The 17,079-nt window shown below is 45.9% G+C and overlaps 4 protein-coding genes and 1 non-coding gene across 10 annotated transcripts; 2 read left to right on the top strand and 3 right to left on the bottom strand.

Moving 5' to 3' along the window:
- The first annotated feature begins 620 nt into the window (after window positions 1-620).
- Window positions 621-3,336, top strand: LOC101772663. 2 transcript variants are annotated; one of them, XM_014805733.2, is made up of 7 exons: window positions 621-1,080; window positions 1,177-1,244; window positions 1,432-1,572; window positions 1,866-1,907; window positions 2,388-2,533; window positions 2,641-2,760; window positions 2,876-3,336. In XM_014805733.2, exons 1-7 carry the CDS (start codon window positions 998-1,000, stop codon window positions 3,002-3,004), a joined length of 729 nt encoding a protein of 242 aa, XP_014661219.1. In that variant the 5' UTR covers window positions 621-997; the 3' UTR covers window positions 3,005-3,336. The 2 variants fall into 2 exon arrangements, with proteins under 2 accessions (XP_014661219.1, XP_004981100.1); XM_004981043.4 differs by having other exon boundaries at window positions 625-1,080; window positions 2,644-2,760.
- LOC101771999 (vacuolar protein sorting-associated protein 9A) lies at window positions 3,320-7,165 on the top strand. Of its 3 annotated transcripts, none has more exons than XM_012848799.2 (8): window positions 3,320-3,394; window positions 3,728-4,052; window positions 4,205-4,352; window positions 4,464-4,634; window positions 5,067-5,246; window positions 5,335-5,614; window positions 5,938-6,320; window positions 6,433-7,165. In XM_012848799.2, the coding sequence occupies exons 2-7, from the start codon at window positions 3,952-3,954 to the stop codon at window positions 6,108-6,110; spliced, it is 1,053 nt and encodes a 350-aa protein (XP_012704253.1). In that variant the 5' UTR covers window positions 3,320-3,394; window positions 3,728-3,951; the 3' UTR covers window positions 6,111-6,320; window positions 6,433-7,165. The 3 variants fall into 3 exon arrangements, with proteins under 3 accessions (XP_012704253.1, XP_012704252.1, XP_012704254.1); XM_012848798.2 differs by having other exon boundaries at window positions 6,427-7,165; XM_012848800.2 differs by having other exon boundaries at window positions 6,395-7,165.
- Window positions 7,166-7,328: 163 nt separating this feature from the next.
- On the bottom strand, window positions 7,329-7,410 carry TRNAS-AGA. The gene has a single exon. It is a non-coding gene; the product is annotated as a tRNA-Ser (tRNA).
- A 70-nt stretch (window positions 7,411-7,480) lies between these two features.
- LOC101771598 (11-beta-hydroxysteroid dehydrogenase-like 5) lies at window positions 7,481-9,449 on the bottom strand. Its single transcript, XM_004981040.2, has 5 exons — window positions 8,895-9,449; window positions 8,588-8,780; window positions 8,411-8,496; window positions 8,167-8,298; window positions 7,481-8,081 (listed from the first exon to the last, which is right to left on the bottom strand). Exons 1-5 carry the CDS (start codon window positions 9,078-9,080, stop codon window positions 7,614-7,616), a joined length of 1,065 nt encoding a protein of 354 aa, XP_004981097.1. The 5' UTR covers window positions 9,081-9,449; the 3' UTR covers window positions 7,481-7,613.
- Window positions 9,450-11,348: 1,899 nt separating this feature from the next.
- Window positions 11,349-16,698, bottom strand: LOC101771197 (ras-related protein Rab2BV). Of its 3 annotated transcripts, XR_002679023.1 has the most exons (5): window positions 16,305-16,698; window positions 15,137-15,741; window positions 14,343-14,463; window positions 13,025-13,310; window positions 11,349-11,947 (listed from the first exon to the last, which is right to left on the bottom strand). XR_002679023.1 is itself a non-coding variant. In XM_004981039.2 (2 exons), the coding sequence occupies exons 1-2, from the start codon at window positions 16,488-16,490 to the stop codon at window positions 15,265-15,267; spliced, it is 663 nt and encodes a 220-aa protein (XP_004981096.1). In that variant the 5' UTR covers window positions 16,491-16,698; the 3' UTR covers window positions 14,872-15,264. The 3 variants fall into 3 exon arrangements, 1 of the variants encoding a protein (XP_004981096.1); XR_002679022.1 differs by having other exon boundaries at window positions 13,025-14,463; XM_004981039.2 differs by lacking the exons at window positions 11,349-11,947; window positions 13,025-13,310; window positions 14,343-14,463 and having other exon boundaries at window positions 14,872-15,741.
- Window positions 16,699-17,079: the final 381 nt, after the last annotated feature.

Genomic DNA, 17,079 nt, shown 5'->3' with positions numbered 1-17,079 from the left:
TTTAATTGTTCTACATTTTTTTTTACGCCGGTCGCGCCTTCCTCTCCTACTCTGGCGGCCAGCGGTAACGGCGCGCGAAAGGCCGCGGGATCGCCGAGCCCACGCGGGGGGCGCGGCGGTAGGTGCGTGGGTCGGGGGAGGTGGCGCATCGCGCGTGGGGCTGCGATGGCGCGGCGCGCGGGGCAGCACGGGGGCAGCGCCGCATGCAAGGGAGGGAGGGAGCGAGGCTAGGGTTTGGGTGGTGGTGATCCCACGGACGTGAATGTTTGCCTGAATCTCAAATATTGGAATGTAACTTTATAAAAATCTTCCGAAAGATGGATTGGATTTCCGCCCAGTGAATCGGAACATAGGCCTAAAATGTCGATCCAGCTCGCTAAATAGTTAAGGCTTGTTTGGTAAGGCTTCGGCTTCTTTGAAAATGGTTCCAGCTTTGATTTCTTCGGTGGTGTGATTTCTCTATTGAAGCTGAAGTACTTTTAGAAAACCATTTGGCAAACGGGTCTACTGTGTAGTTTAAAATGGTTTTGCTACCATGTAGTTTAAAATGGTTTCCTTCTGTTTTCTTTTCTCTTCTCCCTATTATTTTCCTGTCTTCCTTCGTTTATTCCACCGCCGGCCTCCCACCGCCAGACCGCCTCCCGTTCCCTCATCTCTCTTCCCTATCCAATCCCCCGCCCCCCGCCGCCTCCCGGTCTCCCGCCGCCGGCCCGCCCCCGTCGCCCGCCGCCGGCCCCCACCTCCCGCCGTCGCCGTCGTCCGCCTCCCGGCCGCCTCCGCCCCCCCTCCCGGCCGTCGCCGTCGGCCACCTCCCGCCCGTCGCCGTCCTCCGCCTGCCTGCGGGCCCTCCCCCGAGGGCAAGGGTGGGAAACGAGGAGCCGCTCCCGGAGCCCCGTCAAACGGGGCCTTATACTGGGCTCGTCTCGCCGTCGCTGCTGCCCAGGCGACAGCTCCGTGGAAGGAAGTTTGCAGGCAATTGAGGGAGACGGCTTCAGCTATGCTGGACGAGCCGCCGCCGCCCGACGCGGCGGGTGAGGATGAGAGCACTTGCCGCGGTATTTTCGTGGAGTTCATGACCAAGTATTTCACCCCCCTGCCCTATCTGAGTTTTGTTTCCTTTTTCGATTGAAATTCCCGCTAAAATGTGCTGTGCTGGTTCTTCCATCTTTGACGCAGGGTGGCTCGGTTCGAGGAGCTAGCTGAATCTGGCAATCGATTGCTTGTGAGATTCCATCAGGAGCTTGGTTAGTAACTCCAATATGCTCTCTTTCTCTGTTTGTGAGCACAGCTGATAACCCTTGAAGGTTCAGCAGTTCAGCTTATATGACCCACTCTGTTGTGCCCATTATATTTTGATGGCATCGTGTACTGTTTACCGGTATTTTCTCCGTAGATTATGGTTGATTAAGGCATTGACCTATCTTATTACAGAGTACTTTCGGAGGCCGCAGATTCCTACCGAATCAGATGTCATGAAACAGATACTTAAATCTAACTGCACTCACAGAATGAAGTCCTATCTTGAAGCTGGTTGCAGGCTTCACAGCCAAAATATCTCAAACATAAATCAGTGTGAGTTATATGGCTTAATTAGTGAAAGCGTTTCTTATTCTTGCATGCTAATAATTTATATGAGTTGTTTCTTATTCTTAATAATTTTTTCCCCTAAACTGGAGTGGTACTGACTGTAAAGTTTTGTCTCATATTGTGATTTTGAGCAAATTTATGTATTCTACTGTGGTTCTTGGTTATATTTGTTGAAGTATGAGCTTTAAACAACACAATTGTTCTCTTCAATGATGACTCCATAGTCCATACCCTTTAATCAGTTTGATATTGATTTTTTTCCCTTTTCCTTGTAACAGTACGTTCATGTGAAGATGGACTTAAAGATCATATCAACAAAGGTACTTGATCATTCCTGTATCTTATATGGGTTTGTTTATCTTTATCCTATTCAATATTCTCAAGCATTTTGATGGTAAAGGCCTTGCTGCGATTATTTGCAAAATTTACAAACTGCTTGAGAGGCCAGATGCAGTTAGATTGGTGCAGCAAACATTGCGATTCGAAGGGATTTATTCTCATGTTAGACATATAAGTGCAAATTAATGTATTAGCAATTAGCATGGATAGTTCTGCTGGAGTTCAAAGTTTTATATTTGTTGTTTGCTTGTTTACATGGATTTTTCCTCTACATTTGGCTGCAATTTTCCCACCTTGAGAATAGACAGAGGGAAATATTTGGCTAAGGTGTCCATTAATTCCTTTTAATTGTCGTCTTCGATTCATATTTTAAAGCTGGAACTATGGTTTATAATATTGCCGTATCATTTTAGTGAGACTCCCAATTCTAATTGAGCTGTTGTTCTATTATTTTCTGCTAGTTAAGGCTTTGCTTGAAGAGCTTGAATGTCTAGTCGAGGATGTCTATGGCATCACACTTACAGCCAGTTTAAGTGCTCTGGAAGTTTCAGACTGTCATAGCATTGATAACAAGCTGACTACCGAATCTTGCATCATAGAGATGGAGGTATAAGTTTATCTCCCAACATTTCTAGTCCTTGCTTCCAGTGTTCTGTTCATCAGAGAAAAACTTGCTGTTTTGCAACGATGAAGTATAATGTGGAAACTGGGTAGCAGGGTGTTTCTACACCACAGGAGGAGGATAAAAACACAGATCAATTGGACAGCGATGTATCGTTTGTTACAGTGATGGTCATTGTTCGCAACATGTTGAAGCTTGACTACACGATGCAGGTAATTTGTGTCCATGTGTCAGAATGTTCGTTTTGCTCTTATGCTTTGAATTATGTTGCGTCTCCCTCAGTTTCTTTCACCTTTTTGATTAACGAAGATTTGCCTTCCCCTACAGGAAAAGATTGTCAATGCATTATCCCTTAAAACACCGTCATCAGAGCTCCAGGGATACTGCCTCATGTGGGATTTGCGGCCATTCATCGAAGACAATGTGATGCATCTTGCATGGAAAATGTGCCCATGAAGCTTTGGCATCCGCAGTTTTTTCAAGGGCAGGGGGATGGGACATGCAGCAAGTTATCTTTGCAAAGACTTCAGCAACTGTGCATTGAGGCTTGGGAGTTGTTCCCCAACTGCTGAGATGGATGCCTCCACAACCTGTTCATGTGTTGCCAGAAGATTGATTTCAACAGGATGTATGTATGATTGTAGATGGATAGCAACTTGTGTGCTCTTGATTGTGTTATTTGTTCGACTGACTGACTGAGTGCCTGTTCTCATTATTGGAGTGTTCTGATAACTGAATGAATCTCTTTGCGTTTTTGCAGAGAGAGACCCCCAAACTGTTTTTGTCTGACAGTGCTGCTTTCTCTCCCTAATTCCCTGTCCTTTCCTTTTCGAAAGAGAGTTGAACGTATTTCCTCCATCCCTAAATAACTGTTGTCACTTTGTTTCTGTGCCCTCCGTCCCTAAATAACTGTTGTCACTTTGTTTTTTCACTTTGTTTAACTGGATTTGTAGAAAATACGTTCACCATTTGTATCTTCAAATAAAATTTATTAAAAAATTAGATTCAAATATCAATGATATTAATTTTGTATCATAAATATTAATAATATATATATATATATATATATTTAGTTAAAGTTGTTTATGGGGAAGCGAAAACGACTGTTATTCAGGACGGAGGAAATAGTATACTAGCTTCTTCTGCAACCTGATCCAACTCTGCTGCTACCTCTACCAGCAATCGCGAGATGGAGGATCCTCCTGTCCTGTTTGGGGCAACACTATGCTAGCAGAGGAATCTGGAAGTGGAATCATCCAACCCGGCAGCCCGCGCACACGGCAGCACGGCACCTCACCATCCTCGTTCTAGTTGTAAACCAACTGGTCAGACGAATCAGCCGACGCGCACGCGGACACCACGAGGCAGCCGCAGGCGAGGCGGCGGCGGCGCGCGAGGTTGCGATGGAGAGCCCCACGTCGGCGGCGTCGCGCCCGGACTTCTACGACTTCCTCGACCGCATGCGCCGCCCCGCCGCCGCCGATCTCTTCCGTTCCATCAAGAGGTCAGTCGCCCCTTGCCCCGTCCCTTACTCCGGCGAGGCCCACGCCGCCGAAACATCGTAGCTTGAATCGATCAAATCTAGATGACTGGATAGTAGAGCGCGGGTTGCTTCCTATGGATCTATCTGACCAGCGGTTAGTTTTGCGCCGGCAGCTTCCTCGTGTCCTTCTCCTTCCACGAGCCCAACGCCGAGGAGGACGGCGGCAAGGTACAGGCCTTCCTCACTGAGATGGAGGGCGCCATCAGGGGCCACCCGCTCTGGGCCAACGCCACCAACCAGGAAATCGACCACGCGCTCGAGGTGAAGCCTCATTGGATTGGTTTTTGTTCTTGCCCTGCCTAGTTCGAGGATGCTGTCTGCATTGACTGCATTTGGCTATGAGACCCCATGATGGGACTTTGTGCATTTTAGGGCCTTGAGAAGTACATCATGACGAAATTGTTCGACCGCACGTTTGGGACCTCCGCGGAGGATGCCATTACCGACATGGAGATCTCACAGAAGATTGGTCTGCTGCAGCAGTTTGTTAAGCCGCATCACTTGGATATACCTAAGGTTCTGCAAAATGAGGCATCCTGGCTGGTAATTCATTCTGATCTTTAAACTTTCACAATGCAATTTCAGTACATAATAGCTGTAGGTTGTAAAGATGAGGGTAATCAATGTATCATGTATATGCCACTCTAGCTATACTTAACTACGTATTCAAATAGCTTTATATGTTGATCGAAATGAAGCCCGAAAATAGTATTTACTTGAATTATTTGGATACATTACCTTCAGTATTGAAAAAAGGGGTCAATTGTCAAGTATCCGGCACTATCTTTTTCTGTTGTCAATAGTGCTCTCATTGTAATGTTCAAGAAGCTACTGGGTTTAATCATGCAATATTCAACTTATCCATCTAAAATTTCTAAGTTATCCAAAATTCAGATAAAAGAAATCATTGCGGTGATAAAATACAACCAAATGTCCATGCTAATGACCATTATTTGGCTGCACATGCCACTCTAGCTTGCAGTGAAAGAGTTGCAAAAGATAAATTCCTTCAAAGCACCACGTGAGAAGCTTCTATGCATCATGAGCTGCTGTCAAGTCATCAATAACTTGCTTCTGAACATATCAATGTCAAATGATCGAACACTATCTGGGGCTGATGAGTTCCTTCCAATTCTTATCTATATTACTATCAAGGCAAGCTCCTCTTGGCAACTATTTATTCTTGCTATTTCTTCTCATCGGTTGATTACAAACTGAGAATCTTTATGACAATTTGATGTAGGCCAATCCTCCTCAGCTGCACTCAAATCTAAAGTTTGTTCAGCTCTTTAGAAGGGAAACAAAGCTAGTTTCAGAAGTCGAATATTATCTGACAAACCTCATTTCAGCAAAGATGTTTATATTAGATGTTAATGCTCGCTCGCTATCGATGGAGGAAACTGAGTTTCAGAAGCATATGGAATCAGCAAGACTAGTTACTCAAATATCTGTTGCTAGCCCTAGTAGCTCACAGGGGCTTCCCACATCTGCAATGGCACGTAAGGAGGAAGCTGATCTAGCAGGTCTGCTCACTAATACAGTCAATTTGTTCATAGCAGTTTGTTTGAGCATGGATCTGCCTTTTAGCTTTCAATTCATAAACCAGTTTATTTTTGCCATAAAATACAATGTGATTTTTCTTGTGGTCCTTTCCAAGAACCATTTTACCTAACAACTGCCAACTAGCATAAAAAGGTTTAAACTAATTTTTTAAACTCTGATAGACTGCATAGTGTTCAGGTTTCCCTTTAAATGGTTGTTGTGTGTCCCAATCAATTTTGGGGTTTCAATTCAGTTTTGCTTGATATTGTTCCATAAGCATAATGTTCGAATTGATACATTACAGGCTCCAAGTTCCCTTTCATGGACTCAGAAACTGAAAGTTTGAGTCCAGAGGAAGTCAAGCAGTTGCATGACCTGTATAGGCAAGTTGTCAGCAGATATACACTGCTGTCTAAAGCTTTAACAAAGTTATCCATAGATGAGGATCAGCTCCTTAGTTCAGTAGATGATTCATGAAGTGATATGAAGATGCTGACTATAAAAGTAAAGATGATGGTATCGATCATGAGCAGCCACCATATCCACATTACTCTTGCACATGTACAGTGGAGTAAACATACGCGCAACCTCGTTTCCATTGGTTGCAGTCTTGTAGGAGAAAGAGCGAGGTCTTACAGTCAATGCGTGTAAGGAAGGCTCCAGCAAGTCCAATGCAATGCAATACAGGTATGATCATCTTCGGCATGTATGCCTGTCTTTTCAGACACCTGACAGCAGTCCTTTCTGCAATCTATGTGCAGTTCTGATGCTTTCTGGTATGTTCCTTTGTTAGCGGCAGGGCATAGCACCTGTGAGTTGGGCATTACGAATGGCAGGTGCTGCTTTTGCTGATCTTGTTCCTCAGCCTGACAGCCTGCCAGTTGCCTTGTTTCACTACTGTTGTAACATGACGGGCACCTGGGAATGGTTAGTTCATGACTTATAACTCGGTTGGCAATCCGCAATCCTTGTTGTTCTCCTGGATGAACTTCCAACATCAGAGCTGCTGAAACTGAAAATTGACCATTACGCAACATCTTGCCTGAGTCATCAACTCCTAAATCTGCCAACGGGTGTCTTACAGTTTTGGCACCGTGAGCTTCCTGCAGTGAGGAATGTGAATTCTAACATAGAATGAAGGCCATACAAAATCCGCTGGGGTCTGGGGAAGGGTGGCTATGAAGATGGGCCAACATAGGCCAGGAAAATTCCTGAAGCTCGCCATGCTGTACAACTATGCTTGTTGATTCCCAAAAGTTCTGTAGTTAGTGTTGAGCCTTGAGGTTTGAGAGTTGTTAGTGTTCGAAAAGGGTGCAAGCATGTAACGCACAAATTTTGTATGTGGTGCAGAAATGCCGTGTTGTGATCGGGTCCCTTGATCAAACTCAATCAGACGTAGTGATGAAAATGAAGGAATTCGTTTGAAGATTATGTAAAAAGATCAAAGGATGAGGGTAGGCCCTCAGTTTCATGTAGTTCCCGTTTGGTCAGATAGCTGATGTATTTTTGAACGAAGCTTATATCTTGTATTCTGAGTTTTTTTAGTCTAGGCATGAGGAATATCCCACGCTTGTTTTGCTTGCGCTTCAGGGTGAGCTGGTAAACCCAGCAGCTTGTGTTACAGCAGGTGCAAACTGTTTTCTAAAAAAAACGAGGTACTTGGGCCCCAAAAAACAGGAAAAAAATTACAAAACTCGTGGTCGGCAGGATTCGAACCTGCGCGGGCAAAGCCCACATGATTTCTAGTCATGCCCGATAACCACTCCGGCACGACCACTGATTGACGTTTGAGTTTTGCTAAGAATTTAAACATCTCTTATATTCTCAGGCAACGTAATCCCACCATCGCATTGCATCTCGCCATGTATAGCCGGCGATTTTATTCAAAGCAGCCTATAAAATCAGTTCATAGTTGGTACATAAACATGCGAATGCAATGGCATTGCCACTCCCAAAGATCGATGCACCGCAGTCTCTCCCTCATTCCAGCTTCTGCAGCTGGGCGGCGGGCCTCCGTGCCGCGGCCGCCGGGTACTCGAGCAGCGGCCGGAGCGGCGGTGCCGGCAGCGCTGCGGGCGGCGGGCGACGGGCGTGCGCCGTCGTGGGGGCGGCCGTGGACAGGAGGAGGCGGAAGGTCCACGCGAGGACGTCGGGCGCGAAGACGCGGAAGACGAGGAAGACGTCGTACCAGCTGGGGCGCTTCACGTAGGCGTCGCCGCGGCAGGCGCCGCCCACCAGCGCCCGCGCGTACGCCTCCACCTGCCCTCCCGATAGCGTCGCCTCCCGCTCCTCCTTCCACTGCATCTCCGCCGCGCCTTCCTCGAGCGTGAACTTGCCGCCGCCGGCGTCGCCGCCGACCCAGCCGTGCGTCGCCACCGTCACGCCCACCTCGTCCTTCACCTCGTACCGGAGCGTCTCGTAGAAGTCCACCACCGCGGCTTTCGCCGCCTGCCGCGCGCATCAGTTATCCTTGCTCAGAGCTGCTGTTGCAGAGATTAAAAAAGAAAAGAAAAAGGGAAAGGGCATCTCTCACCGAGTAGAGGCTCATCCTGGGCATGGGCAGCCAGCTCTCGACGGACGCGTTCACCACGACGCGGCCGTGGCTCCGCCGCAGGTACGGGAGCGCCGCGTAGGTCGGGTAAACGTTTCCCCAGAAGTTGATGTCCTGCTCACGAGTCAGGTGGTGAAGTTTCAGTGGGTGCATGCAGACAGTTTCAGAATCGATCGATCAAGATCAGAAAAAAAAACATGGAAATGCTCCGGCTCCCTGCACATACCATGAGGTGAGGGAACGCGGTGGTGTCCCCGGCCTCCTCGAAGTTGAAATCGTGGCCCAAGCTCACGGTGTTCACCAGATGGTTCACTGCCAAAACAAAGCGTGTTCAACTCGATCACCAGATATGCAGCAGCTGGAATGCAAAAGCTCTGTTCACTCATCGATGACGACGACTCACGCTGGCCGAAGTAGGTGAAGGTGTCGCTGACGAGCCTCCGGCAGTCGTCCTCCTTGACGACGTCGGCGGCGATGACGAGGACCTGCCCCGCGCCCAGGAGCCGCGCGTTGTCGCGTATCGCGAACAGCCGGTGCTCCCGCCGCGCCACCAGCACCAGGTTCGCGTTCCGCCTCGCGTACTCGTACGCGATTTGCTGCACCATGGCGCGTTAGTAGTTGCTGAATAATCCCCGGCCGGCCTGCCGGAGCACTGCAGGGGCAAGACCAAGGCGCTGGAGGATGATCGATGGACGAAACGCCGTACGTACCTCGCCGATGGCGGAGGATGCGCCGGTGATGACGACGACCTTGCCGAGCATGTCCTCCTTGGTGAGCGTCTTGAGCACCCACTCGACGCCGCGGAGGAAGGACAGCGTCGGCCACGCGAACGCCAGCATCACCATGCTCGCCGGCGGCACCACCAGGTCCATCACCGCGTTCACCACCTGATCCATCTCTGTCCTCCCTCGATTCCTACTGAACAAATCTTCTGTCGCACCGCGGTACTCGACGTACTCTCGATCGATCAACCCCTTCCTCTGTTTGTTTATACACACACGGCGGCACAATCTGCTTCTGCTCCGTGTGTTTCTAACTGAACAGAACTTACTGCCTGGCCAGTTCTTGGCTTGGTAGGGGCATCAGACAAGAGCAGCCGAGGGAGAGGAAAATGAGTGACAGAGACGAGAAGCTCCCGCCGACGAGGGCGAGGGCGACTTGTGTTTGTGGACCTCGGCCAGGTGAGGGGATACGGACAAGAGGGTGGAAGAGGAGAGAGACGGGTGCGGGCGTGCATGGAGGGCAGCTGCGAGGGCGCGCTCGTCGGCCAGGAGGCACGCCTTGGCCGCTTCCTGCAGCCTGCAGGCCTGCGGACGTGCTAGCCGCGGCGCGCCCCCCCTTGGTACTTGTGTCACTCGACTCCTCTTCTAGCTGTTCTGCATACGTGCCTGTTCTGATTACCAAGCAGCTTTGCCTGCTCAATTGCTGAGTCGACTCTGCCCCCCGACTTAATTCATGTTCAACTCGCTAGCTTCAGCTTGAGGACAGCTCAGAGCCTGGTTGGCAGAACTCCCGGAGCAGTTTCTAAGCATAAGCTAAATTTAGGAGAAATTCTACTAAATAATGTTTAAAAAAGATAATTTTCTAAAATGAACTATGGGTTTGGAAGCTGAAAAAACTAGTTTCTCCTGATTCATAGAAACTCTTTCTCAATAAAATTAATTATAGATAATAACTTTCAACCACATAATTACTTTTTTAAAAAAGAATCAGCTCCCAGGAACAAGTAGAGCTCTAATAAACAGGCCTTAAAGTCCAGTGCCAAGAAAACAAATAAAGCCTCGTAGAGATATATGGCTCACTCTGATTTTACTAAATTTGACCCCATTACAAAAAATTACAAAGTCACGTGCCATTCGGGACGTGGTTCAAAAACGTGTTGCCACGAATAGAACATGGTGAAGGAAGCGTTGACAACACGCTGACGTGGAAAGCGCGCTATGTTTCTCTTTGAAAAAGGAGATGAAAACGAAATTAATTATCTTCCCCGCACAAATTCTAAAAAGAAAATTTAACTAGCATACACATTATTCCAAATATGAAAAGATGCAATCCGCATATTGGAATTTGTATCAACTAGTAGAGTATAAACTGAAGTACCTTGTCGTGCACATTATTTACCCTAATCACATGAAAATTAATATACAAGCTAAAATTACCACAAACAGGTAGATCAACAGTATTTCGATTGTTCTACGTTGCTCATTATTTTCTGTTTGATTCCTGTTGAGCGAAAGAAGTTTGGAACGGGAAGGAGGAAGTAAGATATGAAGAACTGGACGGATACCTCGGGGTGCACAACGTGTCTAGTCACTAGTAGCGAGGAAGGATATATACGCATAAGAATTAACTGGGCAACCTGATTGAGCGTAACAAATTTATTACTAACTGCTCCTTCCGTCCTAAAATAAATTATTAGTTATTTTAACTTTTCTAGATTCATAGAGTTTACTATACACCTAAATATATATTATGTCTAGATATATAGTAAAAGATATTAATCTTAAAATATCAAAACAACTAATAATTTGGGATATTATGTCTTTTCTATTTCCTGCAGATTTTTGCTTGTCTGGCTCTTTTCGAAAAGATGAAGTAAATTGCTTGCTTTGCTTCTACCATGCATTTCAGACTTAATGCTCAAGAGAAAGTTGACAATGTGCGATAGAAGCAGTTTCTAGTGACAAATATGCAAACTAGGCTACTGTCGATCACAAATGTGCGCAAAACCGAACTCAACAAGTGGACGATTTACGAATTGCCTTTTTAAATGTTCCTGCAATGGTCCTGGCTGTAGTTTCAAAAGAAACATCGATCGGATTGCAAAATTACTTTCTCGGATTTGTTTAAAGTCTGTTCTTTCTTATATATTTGACGAAAAATTATGTCATTCATTTGAAAAAGTAGGAGTATATCTACTAGCATTTCAATCTAGGTGACTCGCATTCGACGGCACGAACCAAGCGTACATATATGAACTAGCCTTCAGCTAGATTTGAACTATACTTTGCAATGCGATTCTACGAATTCACATGTGAAAGAAACGGCGGATAACATGACAATCCAAACTGCTAACAACATTGCTGCGTACGCACCCACGAAGAGAGAAAAGCACCGTGAAATGAAACGGGAATGCAGATACGTATAACAGTTAAAAGCACCTGTAGAAAACTGATTTTCCATGCGTCTCCTTTTTTTCCGATTTAAAGTAGGTCCGGGAGAAAAGGTGGAGCGTCACGGTTTACTCGTGGTTAGTATTTGCAACCGGGACTAAAGACCCCTTTAATCCCGGGTCAAAAATCAGCCACCCGTGGGAAACCCTTTAGTCCTGGGTGAAAAAATCAGCCACTTATGGGGACCCTTCAGTCCCGGATGGTAAGACCAACCGGGACTAAAGACCCCTCCAACCACCCAGGTTTTAGCCCTTGAACACCAACCGAGATAAAAGTGAGTCTTTACTTCTGGTTGGTGTTTCCAACCGGGATAAAAAGATCCCCATGCGCGGCTTGAAAAAGGACTAAAGTCCTCGTCGGTCCTCCTCGCTGAGTCCTACCACGCGCGTTCGAGATTCCATCCTGGACGACGACAGCCGCGTCCTCAGCTTCCGCGTCGTGGGCGGCGAGCACCGGCTCCAGAACGAGCTACCTCTTTGTGCCGCCGTCCACCCGTTCCTGGACGTGCCCGACGCCGCCGGGTTCGTGGAGTCCCACATGGTGGACGTGCTGCCAGGCAACGCCGCCGACTGAGGACCGGCTCTTTTGCGCTACACAATATTATTACTTAGTGGTATATAGTATAGAGAAGATTTAAGTAACTATTATTACGGGTAATCTAGTAATTATTACATTGTAAAAAGTGATATTCCAATGGAATGATTTTGTAGACTTTATGCTAGTGTCAAAAAAATAATATAGTGATGATATTTGTGTTCTTTACCATGGTACCCTTAAACTACATATGCCGCTTATGTATACTACTCATACTACAGGTGAATTTTTTTACTAGTATACAATTAATCTTAACCGTCGGATGTTTTTATACTAATTATTTTCAAACACTACTAGTATTAGCTCCCGAGGACACTGTAGGCAGCATGTAGAAAGCATGCATATTATCGCATCATCACAGGATTATGCCAAGTACAGTTGGCAGGGCTCAAGCAACGGTCGAGAAGCAACTAAGTAGCTTAGCAGCGTGGCATGTCAATTAAATCAAAATGGGAAAATCACTGCTAATTATACTCACTTTTGTTGTTCTTTTAGTCGCTGTGCAATGCATTTCATCTGAAACATAGACTTTAGGGGAAATTTTCTAGAATGTTATTATCAAATAGATTTATTATTCTTAGAAGATAATATAAAAAATCTTATAGAACTCGTTACTTTAAGTGATGTCTCTAGATAATAGATTTAATATATAGAAGATATTTTTATTGCTATATAAGAAATGGTAGTGTGTATGTTTTAAACAAGATTATACAAGACATTAATTAATTTTGATATTTTGTGAGGAAAAACTATAATGCGACTGATTATATTCTACAGAAGCTAATTGACCAACGAATTCCTCACCTTTGAAGTCTAAGATATGTTGAGATGTATTGCGACACATGAGAAGTTAGAGCAATTACATGAACTTTCATAACTTGCAAAGTATACTAAGACCACATGCATCTATGTGTCTAAGACCGATAGTTTATCGATGAATAGTTAATAAAGCTTTATTGTTATTTGAAAATTTTATAAGTTTGATTAGAAATAATATAGTATAGTGATATACGTAGGAACAAAACATTAATCTTTAGTACACGTATTTCTAAAATCTTTAAATTGCTACTCACAGCAGCATGTCGACGCCCATCGTAGCACGTCGGCACATCGGTGCCCACGGACATTAGCTATCAGTCCTCATGTTAATTCATCATTTAGAACTAGTAGCATTCTCGACCAGTGCACATGTAACATCAATAAAACACAGATGAACAACACATCAGCGTAACATCAACTATGACAACAAAAAATCCTCACATAAAGAAGCATTGGAGAAAAATGAAGCCAACAAGTTGCTTACGGGTGGAGTGGAAGCTTACTCCTCAACAGGGACAGTTGGTGGCGTCACAATACTCTCTGGAAATGCAAGCATTTCAACAATAAGAGAAGCAAAATCATCACGCTTACGAGCGGAGCGGATACTCGTCATCGGAATCGGTGTCGTCATTGTCGGAGCAATGGTGCGAGGGAGCCGACAAGTACTGTGTTTTTTGTCATATTCCAGTGGATGATTTGTTGGAACTCGATGTTTCTTATGCTACTGGTTTGATGTTTCAAGTATTGAAGTGGAACATAGTCACGGAAATGTTGCCACTGTAAGTAACTTGCTCCTTAGACTTTATATTGTGCTCATAAAGCAGCTATACAATATAGCACTACAATTGAAATTGAACGCGCGACTACTTCTATCTTTCTGCAATAAAATTTTGTGCTCTCGCATCCAATATTGGCTTATTTGAATAACATAGTTTACATATATGTCCCCATTACCTTTATGTATGTACCTTTTCATGCATTTTAAAAGGGCTGTTGTTGTTGTTAGACTGATATCCATAAGTAATAAATGATGGTTGAATGGGAATTTTGGAGGAATTTATTTTGAGTTTTGTTTGGAAAAGGCAGCTAGCAGTTTTATGAAATGTGAGAAAGGAGAGCAGACTAAGAGATTTTGTCTGAGACGTGGTTTCATTCGTGAATACTATCCAGTGGATTACAGAGTGAATTAAGGTTTGAGCTTGTATATGATTCATTTTTTTAAAAATAATTGAGGTTATCTTTAGTGATAGTTGGTGTTTTGTCAGACTAAAATACCGACCGTGTGCCTTATTAGATGGTTCTGTGCTAGATACATTCATGTGCATCTTACAGCTGCCTAGAGTGCAGGTCATGATTCTGTAATACATACTCTCAACCCCTTCTGAAATACTAACTCATGTGTTTTGCTCAGGCTTACAAACTCTCAAGAAAGGACAAGAAAGAACTTGATAAAAAGAAGGATTGCTCATTTAATGCTGGAAGTTTCAGTGTCACCCATCAATATGATGAAACCTTGAATTTGAATGTTGCAAGGCCGACAGGTAGCAGTTCTTCATTCTTTAAAACACATACCTGTCTCTTTACCTCTGCTTCTATTTATTTAGGGTTATGATGTTCCGCAGGTGATACAGTAACGAAGCCAAGTGGCCTTTTTTCAGAACATCTCGACAATGTGAGCATTGCCTTCCTTTACCTGTCATGTTAATGATGAAATTTGACTTAAGAAAGGTTAATGGAGTTAAGATCAAATTTGAGGCAAATTTGATAAAAAAAATTCAAATAAAAGATTCAATTTTGGAAAATTTGGCATATCTTGGAATAAAGAGTTGAGTGCCTAGAATATAATGGAATCAAGTTTGGGACCAGAATCCAATCAGAAGAGTCTCAAATTCAAAGTTAAAGATGTTGAATAGGGTAAACTCAATCAAACTTTGAAAAATTTGTCTGAAAACGATGCCAAGTAGTCAACTTTGAGCTGGATATCTGAAGAATTTTTCCTGTGAACTTTGGATCTTTTAGAACAATATAAGTAAACTTGGGTACTCAGTGTACCATTTGGAGAAGTTGTTAGACAGAGAAAGGAAGGATTTCAAATTTTAAATACAGCTCAAAGTTTGCAAGTTCAATCACATCATCACAAGATTATGCCAGCATGCATCTAGAAGCAACTATCTCAAAGTTTGCACGTGCCGCCAGGCAACACCGCCGAGGACATTGTACGCGGCATGTAGACAGCATGCATCTCATCGCATCATCACAGGATTATGCCGAGGACTCAAGCAAACGATCGAGAAGCAACTAACTAGCTTAGCAGCGTGGCATGTGAATTGAATCAAAAGGGGAAAAAATCACTGCTAATTACTCACTTTTGTTGTTCTTTTTAGTGGCTGTGCAATGCATTTGGTCTGAAACATAGCCTTTTATCTGGCTACTGGCTTCTAACATGGTCGTGGAACATCAAATCTTTTGGCAATCACTACCAAGCCCATCATGGCTAGAAACCGCAGCATCTCGTCGTGAGACCGCCGGAGTCGCCGGCCGACACCTGAATCGACTGCCCCTCCCCGACAGAGCCAGCGCTGGACGCCGCCAGCGCCTTCTTGCTGACGATCCGGTAGATCTCCGTGAGCGCGGTCTCGAACGCCGTGTCGACGTTGGTGGCGTCCAGCGCCGAGGTCTCGACGAACGACAGGCCCTCCCGCTCCGCGAGCGCCGCCGCGTCCGCCTGCGCGACGGCGCGGAGGTGGGCGAGGTCGGTCTTGTTGCCGATCAGCATCACGGCGGTGTTGGCGTCGGCGTGGTCCCGGAGCTCCTTGAGCCACCGCCTCGCGTTCTCGAACGTCGAGGCCTTGGTCGTGTCGTAGACGAGGAGCGCGCCCACGGCGCCGCGGTAGTAGGCGCCCGTGATCGCACGGTAGCGCTCTTGCCCGGCCGTGTCCCAGATCTGCGCCTTGATCGTCTTCCCTTCCACCTGATCATGGATGAAATTGTTCACCAAACCAAAAGGAGCAATGCGATCGTGAGATTGCGAGGAGAAAAACAACAGCTACTGAATTCGTACAGCAGCCAGCTACGAATGCTAGGAGCGATTGAGATGTCCTGGCAGCTATACAAGCTGAACACGGGCACTGTTGCTGCAGCTTTTCAGTGTTAGTTTCTCTTGGATCAAATTTTGTATCCTACAGAACTTCAAGTAGCATTGAGCCTCTGCTTGATCAAGTGAGAATTTTTTTTTAAAGATTCAGTTCACATGGTCAATTCAAGCATAGCAAGGTGTGGTCAGCGCCATCCGGCGTTCCATGATGAGCAGCAAAACAAAACAGAGGAAAAGCCACCGGTTCGTCCAAATTGTATCCCGTTGCACTTCCATTTCCATAGATTCGATTCAGCTCAAAACCAAGCTTGGTCAGATTTGGCCCAAACAAATTTTCCTCAAATTTTGGGGAAACTACTGTTCCACGACAAGAACTGACGCTTGGATCAGGAACCAGAGCCGACTGAGCAGAGGAGGGCAGGCTATCAAGGTGTGGATACCTGGATGGTGCGGGTGGCGAACTCGACGCCGATGGTGGACTTGGAATCGAGGGAGAAGGTGTTGCGGGTGAAGCGGGAGAGGAGGTTGGACTTGCCCACGCCCGAGTCCCCGATCAGCACCACCTTGAACAGGTAGTCGTACTCGTCTCCGGCCTGCTCCCACGTCGCCGGCCGCCGCCCCGACATCGCCGCCGCCGATCGAGCGACTTGGTTCTCTGCTTCTCCTCTGATCCTCGACTTGGTTGCTTGCGCCCGACTGGCTGGCTGCTGCCTGCCTGGACTGCCTACAGCTTCCTCGGAAGATTCGCCTGCCTCGCTGTTGTTTTCTCCTCTGGCTCCTCCCGCCCTGAGCTGCGTCTTCTCTCTTTGGCGGCTTGTCTGCTTGCAGCTTAGCTGTGGTTTTAACTTTGGAAGGGAAGACGGGAGGAGAAGTGCGTATGAGAAAAATGGTACGGTTACACCATGCCTGCACCTTGGGTTCACCATTTTTTTTTTCGAATTACACATTACGGACGTAGACGTTCACATGCACGCACGCACACTCGCCCCTACGAATATACGCACGCAACCCGACCTCTATGAGGACCTCCAAAAGACTGAGGCGGCAAATCCTAGAAATTGATAAAGTCACCAATGACATCTCGTTGTCGACGGGTACGTCGCCTACCACTGAAAGAAATAGCACCGGTTAAAATTCTAAAATAAATCTAGGAAAATGTGAGCACCAACGCTGAGTCGAGGACTCGAACTCAAGTGGGCAGGTTCCACCACAAGA

Source organism: Setaria italica, chromosome IX (genome assembly GCF_000263155.2).
Source record: "Setaria italica strain Yugu1 chromosome IX, Setaria_italica_v2.0, whole genome shotgun sequence".
NCBI classification, from domain to species: Eukaryota; Viridiplantae; Streptophyta; class Magnoliopsida; order Poales; family Poaceae; genus Setaria; species Setaria italica.
Note: the sequence above shows the minus strand (reverse complement) of the source record. Positions and strands in the feature narration are given on the sequence as shown.

Coding starts and splice junctions, on each gene's coding strand:
- LOC101772663 (XM_014805733.2), top strand. CDS start 998: ATGCTGGACGAGCCGCCGCCGCCCGACGCGGCGGGTGAGGATGAGAGC. Junction 1,245..1,431: donor GAGATTCCATCAGGAGCTTG/GTTAGTAACTCC, acceptor ATCTTATTACAG/AGTACTTTCGGAGGCCGCAG. Junction 1,908..2,387: donor TAAAGATCATATCAACAAAG/GTACTTGATCAT, acceptor ATTTTCTGCTAG/TTAAGGCTTTGCTTGAAGAG.
- LOC101771999 (XM_012848799.2), top strand. CDS start 3,952: ATGGAGAGCCCCACGTCGGCGGCGTCGCGCCCGGACTTCTACGACTTC. Junction 4,353..4,463: donor AAATCGACCACGCGCTCGAG/GTGAAGCCTCAT, acceptor TGTGCATTTTAG/GGCCTTGAGAAGTACATCAT. Junction 5,615..5,937: donor GGAGGAAGCTGATCTAGCAG/GTCTGCTCACTA, acceptor GATACATTACAG/GCTCCAAGTTCCCTTTCATG.
- LOC101771598 (XM_004981040.2), bottom strand. CDS start 9,080: ATGGATCAGGTGGTGAACGCGGTGATGGACCTGGTGGTGCCGCCGGCG. Junction 8,781..8,894: donor CATCCTCCGCCATCGGCGAG/GTACGTACGGCG, acceptor GCCATGGTGCAG/CAAATCGCGTACGAGTACGC. Junction 8,497..8,587: donor CTTCACCTACTTCGGCCAGC/GTGAGTCGTCGT, acceptor TTGTTTTGGCAG/TGAACCATCTGGTGAACACC.
- LOC101771197 (XM_004981039.2), bottom strand. CDS start 16,490: ATGTCGGGGCGGCGGCCGGCGACGTGGGAGCAGGCCGGAGACGAGTAC. Junction 15,742..16,304: donor TCGCCACCCGCACCATCCAG/GTATCCACACCT, acceptor ATCCATGATCAG/GTGGAAGGGAAGACGATCAA.